The following is a 26,362-nucleotide window of genomic DNA, read 5'->3' as shown; positions in this document are numbered from 1 at the left end:
CAGTGAAGGTCACTGCAGACCTCCAATCATTTTTTAATCAGCTTAACCTGAACTACATTTTGTATCTCCAGTAAGGGGCTAATAGACCTCATCTACAAAATACAGCTGAATACCATCACGCTCTGTAAAAAAAAATAAATGAAGAAATTAATCAATCTGCTTACCATAGACAAATAATTGACCTCTTGCAATGTTTCTTCCTCGAATGTTTCCTGCAATGCACTCATAAGAGCCTTCATCTTCTTGCTGAACATCTGGGATTTCAAGAACTCCTTTGGTTTTGTTGTGTTCGATTTTCTTTGTCAATGAGTTTCCATCAGATCTCTTCCAGCTAATACTAGGGACAGGACTAAATAATTATATTTCATTAGAGAAAAAGAGAGAGTATTTGTTATAGCAGAGAAAAGATAATATGAAATCCTTTCATAAGAGTAGTAATATTTGAAAGAAGACATCATTTCTGTTTCTAAGCGTGACATACAGAGGTTCATAAGGCTGAGATTTTATAACCTGTTCAATTTATTTAGGGACACAAGTCCAAGAGGGGAATGAAGTCCTTAGTCAATTCTATGATTGCTTTTTAGGCCAATTTGGATTTTCCCTGCAGTAACTCTTGCTTAGGGCTCAAACCTGCTTTTAAACACTGTGACACTGAAGGAATGACTTTGGAAGTCCAAATAAACACCATAGAAGCACTGAATTATTGACTGGTTTTCAGAGCAAATGAATTCCCTGTAGCATTAGAGGTATTTTCACACCTCAAAATAGGAATTATTGGACAAGAATTCAAAGGACCTAAAAATACCAATAAATCTTGGTATAAAAAATGGGAGCCAGGGTGGAGGGAGGCAGGCAGACAGTTGAGCGAGGAAGTGGAAAGCATGAGACATTGAGGCTAAAAGGAGATAGAGACAAAGAGAATATTTCTTGTTTCATGTTTTCGTAGCTTTCTATCATTTTCATTTATATGTGGATCAATGTATTCCATACAATAAAAAAATAGTCAAGTGTGAAGGCAGCTATAAATACTTCTTGGATTTCTGGTAATATCACAAACCATACAAGCCTCACTTTCATGATCTATTATGTCACTAAAACACTTTGATATATTAATAGTCTTGGATTTCACAGTTGCTTTCTGTTTCTGCAAACTCAAGTAAGCTGCTTTTTCTAAGCAGACGAGCAGTTATGTTTTGAACAGCTTTTTACAGAGGCTTTGGCTAAATGCTGACTTCTTTTCCATCGGAAATAACATCAAGAGCAAACAGTTGGCACTGACCTTGAAAATATAACTTTCACGGAAATTAGAAGTGCACGTTGCCCTTCTCTGCCAGTCCCCACGGTCTCTGGCCTGCAGGGCTGACTTACAAAGTATTTATTCCTTTTTAGCAGAGGCTATGACTACTCATATCTTAAATTTTTTAAGCAGCTGGTTCAAATCCTTGTTTACTGACCAAGGAAATCAAGTTACAAATACAAGATGGACAAATTACTTAACACAGGAAAGTTTGTCCCAAGACCACAGATTTAACCAAGGGATCTCTAAGACCTATTCAAGCAGCATATGAATTTCTCTAGCGACCTTACATCTTCCACCATAACTGAACTGCAGGTGAAAATAGCTTGGAACTAGAAGTAATTTGCTCCAGATTTTGGTGTTAGCTCTGCACTGCTATGTATATATATGGATAACTCATATATACATACACACACTCTTACACGACCCCTCCAATACAGCCGAACAATTTACTACAAATGAGACTGGGATGTGCCAGACATCATTAACCAGTGAAAGAGCTGGGAAGAACAACTGAGATTTTATTACTCTATTTTCTGTACTAGTTCAAGACCTATATAGTTGTTTAAATTCCAAACCTTTCTGGACAGCAGTAGTTGTCATCACCACCTTTATTAATTGCCCTTCACGATGAGACCAAAACCTATTTCTGATGCAAGCTTGTTTAATATTAGTCCTTACTAGGAACTTTAAAAGGGCTTATCTGGTTTTTTCAAAAGCATCGGTTGGTCTGTTGAAAGGTGCTGTTTCCTCATGACATTATTCATGCAGAATTTTTGTAAACCAAGTTACTTTTAGTTATTTAAAAGAAATGCAGCTCTACTGCAGAATAGGTGTCCCACAGTCACGGTGCTCCAGTCAGGAAAACAGCCAGAGGTATTTTGCAGTCTTACGGTAGATTGATACAGACTGTTGACGACACGAAGGAGGGCTTTTAAAATGCTATTGCATATTAAACAGTGGGTGAATAGCTACTGTCTAACAGAAACATGCAGTGCATTGGATGCCAGAAGCATTTAACTACTTACTTTAAAGGCATCTCTTCTGGATTATTTTTTTTTTTTAAAAAACAAAGAGATTAAAGGAAACTAACAGCCATATGGGAGAAGAAAAACAACAATTAGATGCATTCATTCATGCTCTGCTACCTGAAAGTGTTTCATCTAAATATTTCCTATCCTATTAGCCATTTCTTTTCTCTTAGTCCTGACTACTCATGAATAAGGGAAGCCTGCAGTGACACCAAGGCCAGCGGCAGGGCTCTGTGGAAAAAGGCCCCTTCTGTCAACTTGTCAAGTCAAGTTTACCAAGGTTTGAGCTGAAGACGCTGTCCTGTTTTCCTTATCCACACCACACACTGATAATGACATCCTTGGGGATGTTTCAAGGCAAACTCGCCTCATTTTTGGCCAAACACGAGGGTGTTTGAAATGCACTCCCTCTGATGTTAACCGTAGCAGGATGAGACAAAAACCTCGGAGTTTGGTTCATCGACTTTGCTGCGTTTAAACGTGTAATTGCAATAAATAGTTAACAGCACTTTGTTCTCCTGCCAGGGAGTCTTGGACCGAGTGGCCTAGTTTTATCAGCAGAGGGAATTCATTTGTCAGGACAGCAGCTCCTCATCAGCCTGAGCTGTAGGTTAAATGAGCAGACTGCAGGAGGATCCCCAGCTCAGCCGTGTGCCGTCATCCGTAGGAAGGACCTTCGTTGTCACAGCAGCTTGAGGAGATCTGCGTTTCTTCATTGGCTTTGCTGACACCTCGTTATCATAGGCTTTCCAGCATCGTCAGTCACTGTATGTTGCGGAAGGCAGGGGGGTTTTTTGGGGGCTGGTTTCACATTCTTCTGATGTTAGTTTACAACATTATCCAAATCTCTTAACAGCAACTATTACTACAGGCCGTGTGAAACCTTTCAAGGTAAAAAACCCTCTGAATTTGAAGTTAAAATTTACTTGAATGAAATTGCTTTATGTAACAAATTATCTATTTTACAAGTTGGTGCTTTAAGAAGTGAAACTGTCCTTACAGTATAGGTAAATGTATACAAAACCTAGTTTAATAAATATAGCTTTGTGAATTTTTGCAGGATTATTTGGCGCAATCATTTTGTATTGAAGGCCAGTATCTGACATTGCGACACGGACTAGTACTTTCTCACGCAGCTTTTGGGTGGTCCTGCCACTGGTGGGTTTTCTCTTTCATTTAGTCACTCCCAATAACCAGATTAAAACAGATAACTGCTTGGGGCTAAAAAGTTTTGGAATATATAAAGAAACAATGAGTACACTTTTCAAATTTATTACACTTCATAGACAAAGTCTTGCTTTCACCTGTGTAAATAAGAAAACACTGCATAAATAAGAGAGTGTCTTTGTACATAAATCTGCAGTTTATTTGAAACCTTCAGAGCATCTAGGAATACTAATTTAATTTATACTCTACCATACAGGCGGCAGAATCACAAAACCATAAGTTACTAACTCAGAAAGAAAAGGCAATGGAAAATATATTTTGGTTGGTGACAAGTCTTGTCACACTGAACACGAAATTAATTTGTCTGCAGCATTACAGCCCGCACCAAGATGAAAGTTCCACCTTCTTGCAGCAGGCACTCAGCAGCCAGATGACGCACTGGATCTGTGCCTCATCTTTCGTCCTATGCATCTGAGGGCACTCCACAATAAAATTAAATCTACAGCTTTGGTAATGAAGACCATGCCTAGTTAAACAAATGAGACAAAGCTGAGGTTTGAAAGCTGCTATCATGTCTGCATCAACTGCTGACACAAGGAAGAATTAGGATCCAAGGGGCATCATAATTAGAGCACTCAGGCTCCTAATCATTCTGATGTATCACTTGGGAAACAGCAAAGCAACAAAGTTTTCTGAAACCTGGTATTGTGTCTTATTCTTCTGTGGTCAGAAGCCATTCACCTTGACTAATGTAAGTAAGGATCTTCCAGAGCTGCTTGCTCATCCCTTAAAGTAGAAATCTTAAGGTACTAGCTCTATCAGGAACGTGAGCTGAAAAATAGCAAACTTCACTTGTGGTGGCAGAAGTCAATTACATATATATGACTTCAGAATCCCATAATTGATCCTTTTGTAGCCTCATACATAAACTTCTTGAGAATATACTAGAATAGCCTTCTAATGAAGAAGTGAAGCTTTGTATTTTTATGTAAGTTTAGTAAAGATGGTTATTTGGAACCCTTTTCCAGCTGTGTGATTATCTACTTACTCTAACAGCCTCCAGAAAAATCCTTCCCTGAATACATTTGTAGGAATATGTCGGGTCTTCCCATGAAAAAAACCAATATTCTAGGTTGAAAGAAATCCTGGTTTATGTTATTCACATATGCTCTTTACAACCTCAGCTGGCAATGGCCCATCTGCAGGGAGTCTGAACAGATTATCTCCCCATCTTTGAGAAGAGAATGAAGAAAAATGTAAAACACAGACACAGTTTAATAAATGTGTGCACCCAACATGGAAACTACTTTGCTGATTTTCATTCCAGAAACCATTCTTGTTTGCGCAACAGAAAAAAAAGTTATTTTGGAAGAAATCTAGAGAAAGCAGCACAGTAACTCAACTGAACATAACTCTTTCCATGGTAATCAATCCCCTCAAATACATAGTGAACAATAATTTAGATGTATGGCATGATTAGTATAGCTTGATCCAAAACATGACTTTTAATACTGGCATAGTATTAAACACTGTCAACATAATGAATATTAGTGCAGAACACAAAGACTCATCTCTCCTATTAAATTGCCACAGGCTGCAGTATTTGAAATAGTCAAGCTACTATTTCGTATTTCAGTTTTCCCCTGTTAAATAATTAAGTATAAGGTGCATTGTTTTGCTTGTTTCGATTCCCCATGCCAATCATCAGACAGTTGCATGCTACTTACATTCCTTTTTGCCCAATTGTATTTCCATCACAATGAGGACTAATTTACTTTTCAAAATCTTCTCTACTGTCCATGGTATCTGTTCTACAAAACAGGATTCAGAGTCAAGAGCTGGCCCAGGCGCTTTTGTCCATTCGGGATCCATCCTTCCAAACCCTCTTCCCAGGAATAAATACTGACCCTTTTTCCCCCTTATATTTATTTTCCTCAAAACACAGAAGAGTTTATGACAGGGCTAGAAGACCATTTGTGAGAATCAGTCATGATATTTTAATGTAAAATGCAAAGAGAGAGCTTTGCAACAGAGCTATGTGGAAGGTACCTACCTCTGGGTGTCCCACAGCCTGGCTGAAGGCGAACTTCTCAGGTGGCTTTGAGCTCCCTCAGATTAAAAAAGGCATCTTAAAACTCAGCCATAAGTCTGGCCTCTTGTACTGGCGTTTTAAATGTGGAAGTGCTTTTTGAGCACGGTCCAATAGGTATGATTTGCTGTTCCGTATAAAAAAGAGATGCTATTTCTCTAAATACCATGAAAGTACTTTCATTTAAGACTTTTGGAGACCAAAACCACAGCAGGTTGCCTATAATCTGCCTTAGATGTGAAAGATTTCTGTTATTCATAGAGCAGAGGTAGTAGCAGCTGACAGCATTGTCTGAACCAGCGGACTAACAGTATGAATATAGAAAATTACGGATAATGGGAAAGCAGTTCTGAAATCCAAGAGAGATAATAACCGTTAGTGCTTGTGGCAGATCAGAGGTATAGCTCAACAAATGTTGAGCTGAATTGATTTTAACATAAACAGACAATAGTAGAGGCTAGAGTTTTAGTGGAATTTAGGCATCTAAAGGTGCAGATGGCCACACCGCTGCATTTATATGTGCATAACTACAATTGTGAACAGCTGGAGGTAGGAAACTTCGAGCTTTTAACAATACCACTAATCACCTACATACCTTTAGAAATCTGGCCTTATCTAATAAGTTAAGAGTATTTCACCTGCAATCGGTTTCTCTTGCTTTATTCACATATAAATGCCAGCTCTGAAATAAAGCTTTTTCACTGATTGACACATTAGTGAAAATGCAGTTCAAAGCTCTGTTCAGAGAGGAAAAAGCAGACTGAAAACAGTACAGTTCTGTTTGAGACATCCAATCAAAGAAAAAAATCTAGAGAGGAGAAATTCTCCAGCGACGCCACTGAAGAGCCTTTTACTCACAAACAGCACCTCTCAAACACATGCACTAGACTAGATGTACATTAACAATATGATATAAAAAAAATTGTGAAGAATGGATTTCTGCCCATGGATCACTAGTATTTATGCAGTATAACTCCAGGGAAGTATGGCAGCACTAGTTTCAGCTGCAGTCCTATATATGAAGAAGAAAATGTATATTAAAGCTGCATTAGCCCTCTCAGCCATTCCTTTTTCTAAGCACAGCACAGAAGGCACTGAGCTCGCCCAGGCATTTTATCATCTATATGTCCCTTCAGTCCACCTTTTTTTCCTCTCTCCTTAAGATGTTCTTAAAATGGCAAAACCTGTGTGCCACATTGACATGACCCATCTTTACCCCTCCAGTAAGAAGGCACTGTTTTGTACATATCATTTACTCCAGTTTTGGAATGCTTTTCTGCAGTCAATGTATCATTGTTAAATGCTTTCCATGCAACAGATGGAAATATGAAATGACAACTTGAAATGTAAAGCCTGCACTGACTCATACACAATTAAGGAGGTATTTAAAGAGAAGTAGCTTGACAGTATTTGGAAAGGAAAATCAGCTTTAGCAGGAATGTTCCAGTCTGGTACTTGTTTTGGGCCAAAAAAAACCCCGCATATGCCTTTGAATATGGCTCTGTAGAAATATTCTTCATCCTTAAATAAAAATTAGCCCTAAGATTATTTTATATAAAAATCTCATCTGAAAGGGAAGACCATTTCCCATCTTATTAACTTTTTATTTGCTTTATTTTTCCACTTCCCAGTGTAGGTTCCAGAGGAACATTTGATTAATTTGTGCTGTCTGCAAGTCAGGCTTTTAACCTCTGGGAAAGCTCTAAACACTTTAAAAGCTCACAGCCTTAAAACAGATTGTCAAAGTGAACTTAAACTAAATAGAGGTCAACAATCTAAGGTTATTTTAGCTTTTCCAGGGAAAACGGATGCTCATTGGAAAGATTAGTTTTTGTAGGCTGGTTACACTTATTCAGTTAACCATCTGCTCTTTGAATACAGAGCACCACTTGCTGTTTGAATGCACTACTACTACTGGAAACGAATACAACAGCGTAAGCAACCTTGGAAAAGTATAGGCTACCTCAAACCTAATAGATTTGTAGATTTTAGCAGGAAGGGCTACTGCCAGGGCTTCCCAGGGCTCCTCAGCACTGCTTTGGAGGAGAGGATGCTGAGAGCCATGTGAATCTGGTAGATCCATTCTAAACAGTCTATGTGCTCTTGAAACACAGACTGCTTCCCCAAGTTTCACTCTTAACAACGATGCCACAGAAAAATCATTCCTGTTTTTCCTGATCTGATGTGAATCTGCAGTTACACCGAATGCCGTAACCTGAAGTCAGGTCTCATCTCAGTGTTAAAACTACTCTCGAGGAATATAGACTTTGTTCTGGTTTTCCCTCCCCCCCCCCCTTCAAGCTGCAAGTGAGCTTCAGTTATGGTACAGTTTTCTTTCTCATTTCCCTAGGAACACATGGTGCAGAAACAATCAAACCAAAATAAGGTTAATAAAAGTTTTAGAGATTCACATTCTGACCAAAAAAATTGTACCACGCAAATTAAAAAGAACCATTGCTTCTCACTGTAGAACAGTGTTAGAACCCACATTTTAATAAAAGACAAAAATCTTACTTTCCAAGGGCAAAGCATTCCAGTTTAACAGACGAGCCCTTCGCTGCATATGTTGTTTCTGGAAAACGTACTTCAATCTTTGGTTCATACTCCCCCATCACACCTGTTGAACATCAAAACAGCTAGCACTCCAGTTGAGCCTCAGACCTGTCTAGTGCAACAGAATTTCAGTGTAAAAGAAAGGACGGCATTAATAATGTTAGAGCCTTATGTTCCACCCGGGGCAATCAGCACATGATGGCTGTGGAGCAGACTTAGCCTGTTGGGTGAAATTCAACCCTGTGCTGAAAGCTTATGTGAAATCTGTAAGTTCTATACATTGGAGAGTTGAAGAGCATGACTTTGTACAAGTTATACATGTACAAGTATGTTGTGCATTAAGGTTTTAGAGATAATTTAGGGTTCACACCTCTTGTCAAGAAGTGTTAACAAGCAATGCCTTTAAGACAGGTCATTTCTCAGGACACTGGATAGATTCTGGGTGCAAGAGAGACTTATGGAATTCTGTGTCCAAAATACTTGTAAAACACTTAAAACTTCTTTAAAACATCCAAATGTGAGCTCCAGACTTGAGAAAGGCTGATGTAATTAGATGTAATTATCACATTTGAAAATCTGGCTGAATATCTAATAAACCACAGATAATCCAGTATCAGTTTAGAGCATTTAATTTTGCAGCAGGTTTGAGATTGCTTTAGCAAACTAAACTTTCAGCTGAACTTAAATGTGCACGCATCTTTCAGCGTAACTCATTGCAACAGCAATGACAAATATGAATCAGATCTTTGCCTACACATAATGTCTTTGCCCAGATCCCACACCGAAAATGAACCGATTCTTATTTTGTATTTAACAGGGACCTGGCTAATATTACACACAGAATTTGCACCGTTGCCTTAGATGCTGCCTGTTGGCTAATATTACACACAGAATTTGCACCGTTGCCTTAGATGCTGCCTGTTTGGGACCCAATCCAGAGGCCAAAGTGAATGGGAGAAGTTAAAAAGAGATTGATAGAATGAGTCTGAGAAAAGGAATATAGTAGAGTGATGAAAAAGAAGAAAATAGTCAGAAAAGATCTTAAGTATTTACAATCATTATTTGTACCAAATTATTAAATTTTGAGCTGTGGAACTATAAAACTATGTTTTGGGTGATCTGATTATGTTATAAAGCAGCACAGTCTCATAGTGGAAGTATTATTCTATAATGCACAATTGAGTTTTATTTATTCTAGAAACCTAACTCTACACAGACTTTTGTTACTGATTGTTGCCACTGCTTTGCAAACAGTACAAGTATATTGAAGTTTAGGTGAGCAAACTTACAAAACAAACTTTGTGTAAAGATTTTCCAGGTATGTATTTCTCACTGTGAACATTTAATTAGAAGTGTTGCCAGAAAGGTATTTGTATATGTGCAGGTGAGTTTCCCACCTCAATGACTCATTTTGAAACAGCTTTCTAGATTTGATATTTGAGCTATACCAAGATTATAAATTTAGAAAGCTTTCCGGGATTTAAACCTCAACACAGGCATCCATAAGATGAAAAATAGTAATGCACCACTTGACATTCTCTTGCTATTTTTGAATGATGTTGAGCAGAGCTTTCTTTGCTTACGTTTATCTCGCCATCCCTGTCCTGACAGCTCAAATCGGATTTCAATCCAGCAGAAACCGTGGGGTCATGTCCCACTGCACAGCTTTTTACTGGGAGCCTTTTACCTCCATGGGGATGTATAGTGATATCAGTTTCCAATAACCGGAGACGGAGCAGTTACCTTTGTGCTGCACGTTTTGAGCCAAGCATGCCCAGATAACTTACCGTCGCTGCGGAGAGTGAGAGGAGTGGGTGGCCCCTGCACGCTTTGCTCTGCCTTAGAGTTGGTTACAACACAGGTGTAATTGCCCACATCCGTTGGCTCTACTTTGGCAATGTACAGATTTCCCGTTTCTTGTGAAACAAAGCGGCGGCTATCTTCCTGAACATACAAGGTATTATTGTTGAAGATCCATGCATAGGACAAGCCTAGAAAACACCAGGCACATGTCATGCATCCTTTCCAGTATAATCTGCTTCCCGTTAGTGCTTAAGTGCAATATTACCAGTTGAAAGAACAAGGCAGTTACAGGGCAAACCACTGGGGATGCACAAATTAGCAAAGGCAAGGTAAGCACCGCTTTAGTTTTAAACTCAATTCAAGCCACTTCAGAAGGTCACAAAAGTTTTCGTTCCCTACTACTTTTCATTTTCCTGTTAGCCTGTTTTTAAGTAGGAATGGCAGTGCTGCAATGCCATGAGAAAGCTGTTTTAGTAAATAATTTCTATTTATAACACTTTGCCTCTGAACATCCAGAGAGCAAATTGCTGGTCAACGTTACAGCTCCTTTCTTCACCCTGAATATGGAAAAATGAAACTGGTAACATGGAGATTTATCATTAAATTCTCATGAAGGGAGGAGCTGAGCTGCACGCAAATATTTTGGAGATTACTTAATAGTTGATCCTATTACACATTTGACCCCTCTCCTTAGCTTCCATACTTACATCTGCCCCATGCTTCTTGTCTTTTTCTGACTTCCCAACCCTTTTCTGCCATCTTTTTCCATACAGTGTTTCACAATGCATACCTTAATAACGTATGTCTATGGTCTAGGCAACTTTAATTTCTTTGACTAGCTCACCCTGGAAGGACAGATCTCCACGTGAGCTTACCACCCAAGGACCCTGCTTTTCAGAAGGGCTTTTTGGCCAAGCGTTGTTACAGTGCCATCAGTACCGCAGCGAGCAGGTTCAGTGCTTACATCACAGCGTGCTGCAGCACGAGTACACCCCAGGTGTCCCGCCAGCCCCGTGCTGCGGCTGCTCCGCGTCGCTGCCGGCGTCCGACAGCGGGAGCAGGACTGAAATGCTATATTTAATAAGTCACAGTAAATCAGAAGTTTCAAAATCTACCGGTTTAGCTTTCCTTAATTAAATGTATAATTCATAAGCTAACAGTGTTCTGCCAACAGCTTCATTTTTACACGTTTCCCCCATCAACAATCCCATTTGAAAGAGATTATTTACGTTTCTTTCCCCCCCTCAGCTACAACATGGGTACGGTATGGTAATAAGTCTGCAAACTCCAGTAGTTTTGTGGAGTTTTATGTTATCATCTTCTAACATTTTAGGACTCTCATTAGAAATGATACATCTCCCGGGAGCGATCAATGACATTTTCTATACTTGCCTATATCCTGCAATAGGCTCTGTTTTACTACAGCTTAATGCTAAACTTTTTTCTGAGGTACAGTAAACATAGAAGATGCAACAATTCTTAAAAGTGTAATACAACACATATTTGTACATATACATGTTCATACACACAAGATAAAAGCACCATATTTTCACATTTGCATGCCCATGTACTTTTAGGTACCTGGTTAAAGCATCTATTTATAGAAGAAAACATGGAGATGGGCGGGTTTTTCCGCAGGGAGGATCAGCCTGTAGCTAGATATAAATGACGTAGCCATGACCTGTCTTCCAGACACATATTATATACAGATTATGTTCCTGTCTCAGGCACAAAGTTTGATGACTATATTCTGGCTGGACAAAGAGATCAAAGTGATTGGTGTGGGCAAAAACTCTGGTTTCAACTCTTTTTTTTTTTTTTTTTTTTTTTTTAAGTTCTTTAATCTGCAAGTAGGGACTGTAAAGAAAATGCTGAAGGTTTGCAGGGTAAATACTTCAGTCTATGTTCAATTAAACAGTATGTTGTAAACTTGGGATTTCTGTGGAAGAAATACCTTGGATCTGCAATCTCCTCAGATTTCCCAAGAACACCTGAGGGCTGGCGTCCTCATGTCCCTTTCGTGAGAGCTGGAACCCTTGCTTGCCTCCTCACACAGACCTGTGCAAAGGCACGTGTGGGTTTACGTGCAACAAAACTGCTCTGGGAGGTTGAACCACTGACAGCCAGATGCACAGAGTTTCATGGAAGTTTAGCGTATGTAATGATAAACTGGAGGTAGTTTAAAAAACAAGATAAATAGGAAAAATCAGTTTGCAGGTTACCTTCCCAAAGTCTTGTTCTGCTGCTGGCAATTATAGGGCTGAAGAAAGCACTGACCCACTCTAACAGGGCACCACCGTGCCTGCTAAGACACCAAATGGATGCCCATGGAGGACTGTCAAACCATCTTATGGCATGCAATCAAAAACCAGACTCCTGCTGTAGGACCCGGTGATGAAACTAAATTTTCTGTGTAGGATGGAGTACACAAATCCTAATAAAACTCTATTAAAACCAACTTCATGCTAAACAGACATTCTTCACGAGGTCAATCTGTGAATTAATCAGTAACAGAGAGCCAGCCCTTGTCTGTCCTGATTTCAGGGTGTTTCAGTTGACTTTATCTTCCAAAGCTTCTGTTACCCTCTCCCTGTCTGTACTCTACCATTGCCTTAGGGCTTACTGATGAATTTTCCCATAAACTGGGAACAAGTGCAGGCCCCTCCTTTTCATTTAAATACATTTTCCCCCCAAGTATGAGGGATATAAACACTACTGTTCTTCCAACTGCAGGTTCATCGTCACCAATCCGCAGGCCATACTTGCCTAGAGCCTAATTCAGCTTCACTTAACTCTGTAGAAACCCTAACTTTGATTGACTTCAGTGGGAGTTGGATGAAACCTCAAGAGAAAGGAACCAAACTTTGGAGATCAAACTTTTTTTTCTCTTCTAAGGCATAACACCAGCAGTCTACTCCTTTAGACAACATCTTTTCTTAGAAAGTTAAGTGACAACATCAACAGATGTAACAGGCTAGAAAAATCTAAAGTTGCATTATAAAAGAAGCTACTATTACTTAAACATTTCCATTTCGGGTCACTTTGAATAAATCGGATATGGAGCAGACCCACTGAATGAGCAAAAGAAAGTAATAAAAGGCCCATGCCATCACTTTTAGGGTTACATTCATTTGCATGAGCAAATCAGCAGCTGGGAAGGTCGGATGAAAGTAATGCTGAACAGAAGGTAGTAGAGGCATAGACAGGAAATTATAAAGAAACAGCAACCTGCTAATGAAGTCTAGCTAAAATGAACTTGAAAATTGCTGCTGGCAGCTATTTTATAGAACAACAAATAAAGTTACTATTATTTTTCAGATTTTTTTTTTTTTGGTCTCCATTTAACCACAGGATTTCTCAAATGGATAGCAGTTGGGACCACACTTCAACAGACCAGTGACAGTCTCAGAATTATTGAATTTCAGAGACCACTGTGAAAGGACTTCAGCATAAAAGGTCTTACACAAGTCTTAGCCATTATCAGCACAAAATATTTTTGTGGACTTTTTTCTCTATTTCATTTTTTTCCTTTGTGCATAGACCTTCTTGGCTGTAACTTTCCCTCTGGAGCAACCACTTTTCGCACGATGTTCAAGAAGAATCAACGTGCCTGAAGTGAGAGAATAGAGGTTTTACTATACCAAACAAATTAATCCAATTTTCTTTTCACTATAGTTAATGTGTAATGTTTTAGAAAAATAAGTGTGATGTAAAACTACCTAGTTCTAGGGGCAGAGCGGGGAGAAGAGGATGGGGAAGGGAGCCTTTCCAGAGAAATGTTCACTGATCACAAAGGGCTGCTGTGTGTGGTGAGAAGCAAGTTGGAATAATTTCAGGTGAGTCCTTGCTCAGTGGTGCACTAGATATGGACCAAAGAAGCAGAGTTTGGTCCCAGATTGTTGTGGTTTTGTGGGCTTTTTTCCCACCCACATAAACTTTTGAAGGAAATTGCTTACAGTAAAAGTTGAGCTTGTTCCAAAGACAGATAGAAACTATTATTTACCCCTAGGTCACAAAAAAATTCTGCTAACCTTATGGAGTTTTAAACTCAGAAAGAATCCCTCTGATATTTGAACCTACAAATAATGACAATATGAAATTCAGACCACTATGAAAGTTTCAGGATTTATTTCACAAAAACTAATAAAATTATTCATATAATTTCTACCCTCAATTTTTTAATTTAACACCTATGTGTCAAGGTGTTTTCTAAGACAAGCTTCAAAAACAATCACCTTCACATAATTAAATTTTTCTAATTCTGTCTAGCTATGGCATAATAAATATCAGAATATAGCTCCTTTTCACATGTATTGCTGATTAGTCTCAGTCCAAATTAAAGTACTTGAGCACTGAACACTGGAAAATGATATTTGCTCTCAAAAGTCAGCGATCCCAACGCTGTTATTGACTCTGTGAGATGATGTCTTGGAGAGCACAGAACTGCCTTTACTTCAAAGGGGCTACATGTCAGTGGAAGGATAATTACAGCAATTGAGACTTCATTAAGCATACGCCAGAGCAGGAGCTATTTTATTAGTGCTGCAATCCTAGTGTGTGTTTAGTGTTGGGTTTTCTTAATCCAAGGCAGGTGACTGATGTCAGTCTCCCTTCTCATCCCAGAGGTCCCACCTCACCTTCTAGCCAAGCACTGCCTGGTGGGCAAGTCCTGAGCTTGGCCAGGCAGGAGAGCATTGCCTACGCCTGTCAGCTGTGAGCACTTTCTTTCAGAGCACAGCTGGGAATGAAGAAGAGCAGCTGATAATCACTCCTGATATACTAGTCTAGGGAATATAACATTTCAGTGCTTTCCTGAGCCCAAGCAAATTCAAATCAATATTGCTCATTCTGCAGGAGAACCACTACAGGCTGGTCTCAGGGAAGAGACTCTTCCCCTCCTGCTGGAGCTGGCAGGAGAGGATTAAAGATTCATAGGAACACCAAGAAATAGGAGCAGAAACAGACTCTAAACCCACAACTAAGACACTCTGCTTTATAAAGGGAGATACACTTCAAACCATCATTTTAAGATTATGCATTTCATCAAGTGACTGTTTAATATAAAATGCAGAAACAACCTGAGGCAGAAGTCAAAGACCATTTTACAAGAGTCAGGACTGTTCATCTCATCCCATCCTATCATAGAATCATTCAGGTTGGAAAAGTCCTTTAAGATCATCATTAACCCAGCACCACCGAGTCCACCACTAAACCATGTCCCTAAGCACCACATCTACATGTCTTTTAAATACCTCCAGGGATGGTGACTCAACTGCTTCTCTGGGCAGCCTGTTCCAGGGACTGACAACCCTTTCGGTGAAGAAACTTTTCCTAATATCAAATCTAAACCTCCCCTGGCACAACTCAAGATCACTTCATCTTGTCCTATCCAACTCATTACTTGGGAGATGAGACCAACACCCACCTGGCTACAGCCAACCTCTTTTGAGGCAGTTGTAGAGGGCAATCAGGTCTCCCCTCAGCCTCCTTTTACTCCAGGCTAAACAACCCCAGCTCCCTCAGCTGCTCCTCATAAGACTTGTGCTGTAGATCCTTCACCACCTTCATTGCTCTTTGGACATGCTCCAGCACCTCAATGTCTCTCTCTCATAATGAGGGCCCCAAACTGAACACAGTCTTCAAGGTGCGGTCTCACCAGTGCCCAGTACAACTCCTCTCCACACACCCAGTTACCCACCTCCTCACATGCACCTCCTTCTCCACCCTTCTGCGGGCTGAGGATTTGGCATATTCCCCCCACTAAGCAGGTCCACAGCACTCCTATTTTAAAGTGGTTTTGGATTTTTTTGTTTTGTTTTTTTTTTTTTTAACATTGCCTTGGTATAGTAGTATGAGTACAGAGGAGAGCCTATAGACTCAGCATCCCAGCTTCAAACCCTGGCAGCTCTTATGCACAAGTAAATACAAATGCATGAGCGATCCTGCTGCTCCTAACAAGATTAGCAACTTCCTTAAAGCTCTGCAGGGAGCCAGCTTGAAGGAAACAGGCCTTACATCAGACTTCACTTCTAAGGAAATAAAAGAATAACAGTCCACCCCACAGTCTTCTGTCAAGTATTACTATTTAGGCAGCAGCTTCTTAATCAGTCAGGTCAAGCTCATATATAGCTACAGAAATGAAAGCTTCTTCAAATATACTTTCTCCTCCCTACATGTTTTCCTCTACTTCCTAGCTCTATATAAAGCACTATTTTTAAATAATGCTATATACTGATTATATATAGAAAAAACAGCTGACCTAAAGAACTTAAGCTAGAGAAGAGAGACTGCCCAGAGACAGAAACACAGCTTACATCCCCACCTCTGCACTCCAGAGCCTCACTAACAAGCAGAGGAGAGTCACATGTTGAACTTTATAAGGTGTGTTAATGAGCCTCATAAATAACAACAGCTGAGGCTGGGTGCATAAATAGGCAGGGAGGGGCTGGGGAGGGAATGGAGGGTTTAGGCTGGGTCAGGTAGTAGGGAGCAGCTTTGCTCTTTCTTTCAAGAGCTAATTATAGCCTATGGCTTTTTGTTCATTAGGTATAGCAAATTTTTAGTGTCTTGCTTTGTCTAAAGTATAAAGCTGTGTCTTTAAAAGGTGTGGGTTTTCTTTCTTTCTTGTTTGGTTTTTTTGTGCTGTAAGTGCTAATGTTTGTTTGTAGCAATGTAGAGTAGGTTCTTTTTTGGTGTTAAAGGTTTTAGTAGAGCCTTAGCAGTAACTCTGCAAGGCTTTTGTTCTCTGAGAGTTAGTTTAAGGTCTAAAGCTGTTGGAGTAACTCCTCTGAACTTTTTTCTTCTTATCACTTAGCTGCCTAATATATTCTGTCCCCTATTAGAATGAAATAACTTGTTTTTCTTGTCTGAACAAAAATAGGCTTGGAGCACCCTCAGTTAAGAAGCATGTATACAAAGCAAGCAGTAGCATAGCTGTTCTTGTCAGAAAACTAAGTTTAGTTTAATTTAAGCTTTAAAGGTTTTAAGTAATTTGAATGTAGAAAAAGAGTTATAGGCTATGACAAACAGCTCAGTGATCAAATAGTAACTGTGGAGCTTGCTTTCCTGTGAACCTAGCAGAAAATTTAACTTTAGACTGTTTGTGGTACAGGGCAACACAAGCTTGGCAATGTGTTGGCCTCTGTAATGAGAGGTAAAAAGAGAAATGAGCCATTTTTCTAGGAATGTAGGTGGAAGAAATATTTCTTGAGTTCATATTCTGTCTATGTATTCCTATGTCTCAATGTTTTACAGAAGAAACTTCAAATAATAAAACCTGCTTGCTTAGGTGCTTGTTTTTCTGCCTCTTCTCTTACTAGAAGAAGCAGATACAGGCTTGCTAGGTTAGCAGGAGGCTTTAGCTAGTCCATCCTATTCCAAAATAACTATATTAATGATAGCTCCTTCCAATAACTGCTGTACAGAGGTTATCAGCCTTTCTCCCAGTCAAAGGAAAACAAACCAGTAACCATCAGGACCATGTGCTTCTTCCCTCTGTAATGTATGGGTGGGTGTGCTGGTTTTGGCTGGAGGTAGAGTTCATTTTCTTCACAGTTGCTAGTATGGAGCTATGTTTTGGATTTGTGCTGGAAACTGTTTGTAATGTAGAGATGTTTTTGTTACTGCTGAGCAGTTTTTACACAGCATCAAGCCCTTTTCTGCTCCCCACCCTGCCAATGAGTAGGCTGGGAGTGCACAAGGAGTTGGGAGGGGACACAGCTGGGATCACTGACCCCAAGTGGCCAAAGGGATATTCCAGACCATATGCTTTTTCAAAGAGCATAGTCAGTGTTTTCTACCTAAACAATTAACCTGTTTTCCTGTAAGTGCTCATACTAGCAAAAGGTCTGCATTGGTTATAGGCTGTGTCTCCTAAGTTGCATAGGAAATTCTAAAGAGAAATTTTGTTTCCTAGTGTATAGGACATGTTATACAGCTTGTATTGTCTTCCTCATGTTAATATTATAGGAAAGGCAACTCTTTTTCTGCTGGCATGGTATATCTTCCAAATGCCTTCACATCTAACTAATTTCTGTCCCATCCAAAGTACTATAAAGAACACTTGCAATGGGAGCTGTACGTGAGGCTTATAATCCTTTCTCCTGTAGGTAACGTGAGTCAGAGGCAAGGGTTTCAATTAAAAAAAGAACTAAATATACAATCTCTCTCAATAAAAGCACCTTCCCAAACATTCTGAGGTAGGATGCTAACTTATAGTTCACACCACGTACTTCATCCCCATGGCATATAATTTTGGATCACAAATACAGTGTTTATGGATGTCTAAAGAACTCTGTTTCTGTTCTCTAGAGACTTGTTATTTCAGATAATGTATTTTTCAGGCTTATTGGTCAACAGCTCACATGTCCAGCTTAAGGAACGTTGTGGCAAAGGCTTTCTTTGTTCATGGATACCATTTTGTCAGCTCAATTAATCTGGGGTGAACTCACTTGTTAACTATTTATTTGTTCTGAATGTTTTCTTCTACTCATTCCTATTTGTCAAATCATAATTTTACCCTACAGCAAGAGGAAAATATATAGCTTACTGACTCAAGGATGGATGTGTTGTCTTTCTGTCTGTCCCACTGATACATTTCAGGAACTCTTTCCTGCCCTTAAGGACCAGGTTTCACTTCATTTCCTTGATTATATACTTCTTTCCTATAGCTGTAAACACAAAGTGAACTGACATTTCCTCTCTGTTCAAGGCTTGCGGGCTTTAAATTGATTGATGGGTTTCTCTACATCTCTGATATACTGCATCCTCTTTATAGATCACTATTTACCTTCTCATGGGAGTTTGTCTTATAACTCTGTTTCTTTAAGGAGAATTGAAGAAACATTGCTGAGAAAATTGCAGCACCTGTGGATGTGCGGTCACTCCTGTTGAAAGTGGGACATCACCTAAAAACTGCAGATTCCTTCAGTCCAGAACAAGACAATTTGGTAACTATGCTATTCCTCTTTTTAATACACATGTACTTTTCCGGGGTAAAATTTCTAATCATCTTCAGCTAGATATGTTAGGAAGCCATAGTTCTTACTCCAGACATAAAAAGATCTCAAGCAGTTTTGATCTGAGTTCTAACACCCCTGGAGGAGTTTTGTGAATGTATATGGCTCAACTTGCAAAAGTCAATGTTGGGGAGAAAAAAAAAGTCAAAATATCACTCAAGAGCTTTTCACTTTCGGTAGGTACAAAGTGTTAAGAAAAAATGACAGCAGCAGTGTACATGCATGCTCAAGCCTTTGTAGTGCTCTGTAAATGCTGATGTTGGGGGTGATAATACACATATAAAAAGGAGGAAAAGGCAAATTGTGCCCTATGCTTAGGGCTGCCTTACAAGTAAATTCTGAAACATTATGCTAAATGCATTACTAGATCACTGCTTGTCACCTGGTCTTTACCTTGTCCAGAAGGGAAGACTTCAAAACCAGCCTTATGGTTAAGAAGCAGTAGGAGGCAGTGGCAACAGATGCAAGGCATCCCCAAATCAATTCCCCAGAAAAATCTCTTTCATTCTTTACCTGAAGCATTGAAAATTATCAAGCAACCTGACCTAATCAGATGTCCTTTGATTAGAGTTTCTCTCCAGAAGTCCCTTCCAAACTAAATTTTTCTATGATTTTTGATTATCAGGAAGGAATCAGGTATTCGAGAACAGAAAACAAATTTTCATGACAAATCTAATGAGTAAAATGCAGGATTCAAATTATAGCATTGAAGTAGCAAGCGCTAAAAGGCAAAACAGTCATTCCACTCAGACCTGAAGTAGTTTTAATGTAGGAAGGTTTGCTGTTTGCTCTTCTGCCATTCCATATGGGTGAAGGAGCTGACATAACCAGTCATGTCAGGAGACAGTCTTTTAGACCTTCAGGCTTTCTTTGCATGTGTCACACCCAAAGAGCAATGATGTGTTTTAGTCCCTCAAGAAACCACAGAATAATAAAGGGCCCCTTAAGAACTGCAAACCCCAGTGTCCTTTAAAGAAATGAAATCCAAGTTTACAACAAACTTATATACTTCATGCACAAATAAGTTCCAGCGCTAATCAGGCAGGGAGCTGCATAGACTCCTTCCCCTGAGCTACAGCAGTTGATGCTCAGGCTGCACACAACGTAAGGCTGTTCATCGTACCTCCGTAATGTGGTGGAGGACCGCAGAGCAGAACCACTCCTTGTCCTTCTCTGACTGACACTGTGCTTCTTGTTTTCGCTTCAAAATTTTCAAGATCTTGAGAGAGGAGGAGAAAACAAGACATAGTTATGATCGGTCAGATTTATACCTAACTGTACCCCAAGCTATGCAATGCTTATGTAACTCAAGAGCATAGTCATGTCTTCAAGAGTGTAATATAATCTCAGGATGTGAATTGCCACACTGTACAGAAAAATAGCTTGTCCAGCCTAGCGTTGTCCTCTGGCAATCATGAAATACCTATTCATAAAGCAATTAGAGTATAACCCTGTGAGCTTGTATTTACAATTCCTAATTGCAAAGCTAGTGTATTATTCCATGGCTTTTTCTAGCATCATTTTTTGGAACTTATTAGATCCTTAATCTACATGAGCAAGAAAACAGTATTTTGCATTGTTTCCTTTTCTAAAGAAAAAAAGCAGGTGTGCTCTTCTGTATGTACAAATGATAATTAAACATCATCAGGACTCCCACAGAGTGTAGTTTAAATGATGATAGAAGTATATTGTATTCTCAATGAATCTGTTCTGTCCTAAAGCTGGCTGCAGTAAGTAGATATGTTTTAATTCACTCAAACATTAGCGCTAGTTTTAAAGGGAAGAAAGGTGATACATTCAGTAGGAAATCATGTGATGGTTTGGGGAAATCTCCTGTATAAACATGACCATGCCTATCTCCCGTAGGTGATTTTTATGACTATTAATTTTTCTACTGACTCTAACATCATACTCAATCTCTTCTACTTTCTTGCATTTTGCTAAGATGTGGAAGTATTATTATCAATCTCATTCCCTTTAATTTGGTTACAGAACCTGACACAATAAATGTACTTTAAAAACTGATTATTTACTTTTTTATTCAGTTCATCCTAATGAGAAGACTTTCTACTTTTATAAAAGTAGTTTGGGAAATGATTGCTTGAAATACATTAAAAGTAGTTTTAATATAATATCAGCTTCCCCTTTAAAATCTCTATTCCATAGTGTTGTATACTGCTTGCCTTAAGCTTATTTTATTTACCTTGCTGCAGATTCTTGTTTCAAACAATTGTTCCATTTTTCATCAGCTGAACAACTACCTGATCCAGAGTTCAATAGAGAGAAACAGTTCTCGTTGGTCAAAGCAATAATGATTACTACCTGCACAGGCTCAGCTATTTATGTCAATATATCAATTTTCTCCCCCTTAGTTGAACTTTACACAGTTAATTTTTCTTTTCCTCCTCTTCATCTCCTGTATATTGGTCTCCTATGAAGACATTGTCTACTCAGAGGTGACTGAATTGAATTAGACAGCTGTAGCACCTTCTTGTGCTGTCATAGCCACAATAGATGGTACCTGTCAATACACTGAGAAAGTGTTTTAAACTCTGATGTTCTTTTAATTGCCTGCTGGCTAGATCTGTCTTGCAGTCTCGGTAGTCCAGAGGGACCAAAAAAGACAACAAGAAAGGGGGAAAAAAATTACTTTTATTCCATCCTGTAATACTAATTGGAAAAGAAAACAGTGGATGGATGTAATATGACCAGCTGGAGTTTGGATTCATACTTAGAAGGTACTTACTGGTCCAGTCTCCAAATGTGTGGATTTATTTACTTGTTCTAAAAATTCAGCCTGAGAAAATTTATCAGCTTTCTCCTGTTTCTTTTCTTTCCTGTGGGTTAAGGGTTTTCTGAGAAGGCCAGCACAAAATGTTTGTGTGGAAATGTGGCCCCTAGGTCAACTGTCAGGACATTAGATGGGGATTTGCTTGAGTTGGCTGCCTTGAGGCTTGTGTGCTCTGGGAGAAGGGGCAAGCTCTGCGTGGAAAAAACCCTTGTATTTTCCTATTTATTATGTTAAATAGAAAAAAAGACTAGAAAGCTGCAAAACATTCAGATCTTTTAGGATTCAGGCACTAGCAACAAAAATGGTCATATTTACCTTTCTTATCACTTTCCTTAGGCTGCTCATACAAGGCAGATTCTGAAGTTTCTACATAAAAATTGAATTAAAAAAAAAAAACCCAACTCTTGGGCTGAATGGAAAATATATGTAGTATAACTAGTGGTTTCCAATGCTTTCTGCTATGGTAAATCAGACCTACTTTTTTTGCTGAGAACAAAATTTGACTTGTTATGAGACACCTGAGAAAAGAGTGAAAGATGAAAAGACAAGGAAGTGCAGTGCAGCAATAGCAAAAGGTTTTCATGACAATTCAGAATTAACTATGTAATACTTTACTCTGAAATGGAATAGATTTTGGAAAGTAATAAGTTGCTAGTTGCAATTCTTAGTTTAATGACATGTCCTGGTACCATTTTTATTCTAATTTTAGAAACTGTACCACCTGTCTGCTTCATTAAAATCATGGCAAGTATCCCTGATTTAAATATCAAAAAAGCAGTAGTACTAGATCTCTTATGGGATCTACTATTTTATAATTAGGACTACTTTTGATTATGTGGGGGAAAAGTTGACTTTACCTTTTTAATCTACAATTTTCAACTTTAAATTGAGTATCAAAATCTGTATGCAAGAGTCCAAGCTTTTTCATAGCAACTTTATGGTTTGCATATACAAAGCAGCTCAGCTTTCCTAGTTCTGGAGAGAAGATTTTTCAGCCCATTACGCTTACTAGTGAATCATAGGTATAAAAAGGTAGATATGGAGGTACATAAATGGTTATTTAATGTATTCCACTGGCCCATAACAGATACCCACAACAGTATGCTATGTCCTTCCTAACAGACACTTATTCAACCCATTTTTAAAGACCTATAGGGATAAACTTTTTCTTTAGACAATCCATTCCAGTGCTCGACTTGAGATTGTCACACTGCATCTTTTAGAAACCCCTACCCCCAAAAACCTTAATGGGCCTAAATAGGAATTATCTTTTTTCTCTGCTTGAAGTTGATTTTGATAGATAATCATACAAAATAAATTTATTCAGTGTCTCTCTCTGTAATAAAGAATCATTGCATTAAAAAAAAAAAATCTGAAAGAGCAAAATAAAGCAAAATGAGTAAAAATAACTCATTAGGGGAGTCAGTCTTACTTCTATTGTCATCTTTATTGGACCCTTTCTCCAGGCAGGCAGCATCTCATATGAAATATTACGACACCTCATTCAGATGGGATTCAATGATGTTATAAAATTGTTTATCTTAGTAGCCCAGGGTGATAAACAGAGGAATGAGGTGGACCATTAGAAATGTTTCTTTTTGCTGGAAGCAGTCTTTTTGCCCAAAAGAATTTTGTATCTATTTTCCCCCTATGTGGTTGTGTGTATTTTCAATGATTAATTGCAATCTAAAATGTGTTAAATATATATGTATAAAGATAACCTGAAGATGAATATAAACGTAGGTATTCTATTTTGCTCTTGTTCTGAAAATCTGGCCACTTCTTTTTGCCCTGAGGGGGCATTTACACCAACAGAGCACCACCACTCCGTTCTCCCAGTTACTGTTACCTAGCATAGCTTTATAACATAACATGACATAATCTAATAAAGCATAATGTTGCTTGTCAAAAAGAGTATCAAATAAGATTGCTAAGATCAGGTGTTTGGCACACATTTAGGTTGCTAATATGCACTTAGGAATAGTATGACTATTTAACAGATGGTATATTTGCTAACTTCAGTGTTTCTGCAGAGATCTATAAATAAATTATCACCTAGTTCCCACATAATTCCTTCCATTCTTTGTCTGTATTTGTCACTTTATGAACAACGAGTTCCCTCACACTGCATTGCTCTCTCAGCTGTGAGTTTTAACACAAAACCAACTATTTTCTAGCACTGTGCATGCTGGCAGATTACTATTGGTATAGCACAATTAATCAGTTGGATGTGATAACGAGATCATGTAGGCTAAGCAAAATGCTCAGGTGAACAAGTGATTCTTCACAGTGCAGAGTGGAAATATATGGACTCAGCTGTGTGTGGCAAGAAGTCATCATCTTCAGCTGGGAACATTTGCAGACCTAAGCAAGAAAGAACGAGCAAAACATATGGTGTTTTGTGGAAGCTGAATTAGAGAACGATGGGGCTTTCTCTGATGTCAGTGGGAATATTTGAGGTGAAGGAGGCTTTCGGTTCCTTACCAGATATAAAGGGAGGAATGGGGAGAAGGAATGGTCAAGGAGATTATGCTGATATGTGACCTGCAAGTCTTCAATGTAGATATTTGATTACAATAAAAGGAGAAGGTGGGAAAAATAACATTTTTGGATGAGGACAACCATTGGCGCAGCTTTGAGTACAGAGCTGCTGTTGAGAGAAGGCAAGTAAAGCCGCAACGGTGGGTGAGGTGTTTACCTGAAGTGATGATCTATGGAGATAGAAACAAATGTAACTGATATACACAAATATTTCCTCCTTAAGTACTTGTGCTAATGAATAGGTTCAGCCCCACGGGTTTTTTTCTTTAGTGTTTTAAAGCTCAGCACTGATATATATTCATGATACAATCAGCAATTATGTCTTCCATTTTCCCCACCATTATTACCACCACATCTGGTTTTGGTTTGTTTTGGGCTTTTTTTATATAAAACTGCCTTAAAAGTCTTACAGTGGTAGGTTTAACTTGCACAACAGAATGTGTGAAGACACAGTCAGTTTTCCTGGGATTAGAGAACTACTTCTTAAATATGTCTGATAGGAACAAAAACCTAATCACAAGTAGCAACTCATTCATTTCAACCTCCTAGTCATGTGTTTGAAATTCCTTAAGCTGCTCAGGGATAGGTGTAACACTTCCAAACCAGTCCGTTTTAAGAACAAGCATAGGACATCTCCGTATTACCAAATAGCAAACAAGAAAACTGGGGCATTTTAATATATGAAATTGTTACAGACAATTAGAGAAAGTCCAATTTATCACCTTGCATAATTACTAACAGTTAATCTGAATTAATGTAATTTCATGCTTTCTTGAACTTTTGATTTTTTCACAAATGTTTTGTCATTATATAATCCCAAATATTATAGTTGTAATTACTTGCTGTTGAAATATGCAGTGAATGTTAAGGCATTAGTAGTAAAGGCACTTTACAAATTAGCTATGCTCCTGAGGACAAATCAATAAAATTTTTCACATTTCTATGTGGCTGTGTCGAATTGTGATATATCACATATGTTCCAGTTTCTTCTGTTTCTCTTGTTGGCTATGATATATTGCAATATGATCGCTGTTACTGGATGTGATGTATCACAATAGAAATTCTCTCCCAGGGAAATGGGATAAAAATTACCACCTCAGCAGTTCTTAAAAGAAGCTCATGGTTATGATTTGCTATAAGTGTTTCTAACACCTGTGTTATGAGCTGATGATTATTTAGTTTCACTTACTTGTGACTGTAATGAATTAGGGGGCCCATTGGTAAGCGGGGATCTGAATTCCATGACTGATTCAGAGGCATCAGGTCTGTTACAGTTGCAAATAGAAAAACTGGAACTTATTTGATCTTTTAAATTATTTCAAATTCTAGGACGTCCCGTACTGGGCCAGATTTTGGGGTTGTTTTTTTTTTAATTCTTTCACGTATACAAAGTCCCAAACTTTTGTTGGGCTAAAACGCCTTTAGATACAGACTGTGCCTGTCACCAAATGGTTGTGATCATCTGTTCAGACCATTCCAGAAGACATCCTGTGCATCTAGCCATGTCTCTTGCTCCTCCTCAATATTGTACTGAATCACCTTGTAGGAGACTGGTATCAATCTCCTGCAGCTTGGTTAAAAATAGGATGTGCAATGGAAATATCTTTCTTTCTCCAAATATCTCCCAAAGGAATGGCTAATCTCATATCCTACAACTTTCACTGGAAAGTAAACTCTTTTTTTTTTTAGCTTTCAGAACTGTAGTAAACTTGCTAAACAAACCCTCTGACAGTTCCTTTGTCTTGATAATAGTGTCAATACATTAATCTTTTCCCTTTACCATCTAATCTCAATTTTTTAAATGTCCTAATTGATTTTCTATGAATTCAATTCTGAGATTAAGAGTGGTGTTATCTTTAATTAAGGTGTCTGAAAGCTGCTTAGCATTTCCCATTTCCTGATTTTTAAATACTTACATTTTCCACTAAACACCTACTGAGTTCTGCTCCTTCCCTATTTGAAGTACACGTGAGCCTTCGCTTTGTCAGCGTTGTAACATCTCGGGGTCTATAGAACTTGAACCTGCTTCAGCCAGCCTGAACCTGGGCAACACTGAGTGTCTCCTTTCACCAG

The 26,362-nt window shown here is 38.7% G+C and overlaps 1 protein-coding gene across 7 annotated transcripts in view; it reads right to left on the bottom strand.

The window, feature by feature from the left end:
• Positions 1 to 26,362, bottom strand: part of CNTN6 (contactin 6) — a 145,195-nt gene that overhangs the window by 47,357 nt on the left and 71,476 nt on the right. For 5 of the 7 annotated variants that reach the window (XM_075762479.1, XM_075762478.1, XM_075762476.1 and 2 more), the window contains 4 exons: positions 20,081 to 20,176; positions 9,925 to 10,128; positions 8,099 to 8,201; positions 165 to 349 (listed from right to left, as the gene is read on the bottom strand). In XM_075762479.1, the coding sequence (XP_075618594.1) occupies positions 165 to 349; positions 8,099 to 8,201; positions 9,925 to 10,128; positions 20,081 to 20,176 (588 nt within the window). The remainder of the gene's footprint in view (positions 1 to 164; positions 350 to 8,098; positions 8,202 to 9,924; positions 10,129 to 20,080; positions 20,177 to 26,362) is intronic. The other 2 variants (XM_075762481.1, XM_075762477.1) reach the window with 1 other exon arrangement.

Source organism: Balearica regulorum, chromosome 10, assembly GCF_011004875.1.
Source record: "Balearica regulorum gibbericeps isolate bBalReg1 chromosome 10, bBalReg1.pri, whole genome shotgun sequence".
NCBI lineage: Eukaryota > Metazoa > Chordata > Aves > Gruiformes > Gruidae > Balearica > Balearica regulorum.
Note: the sequence above shows the minus strand (reverse complement) of the source record. Positions and strands in the feature narration are given on the sequence as shown.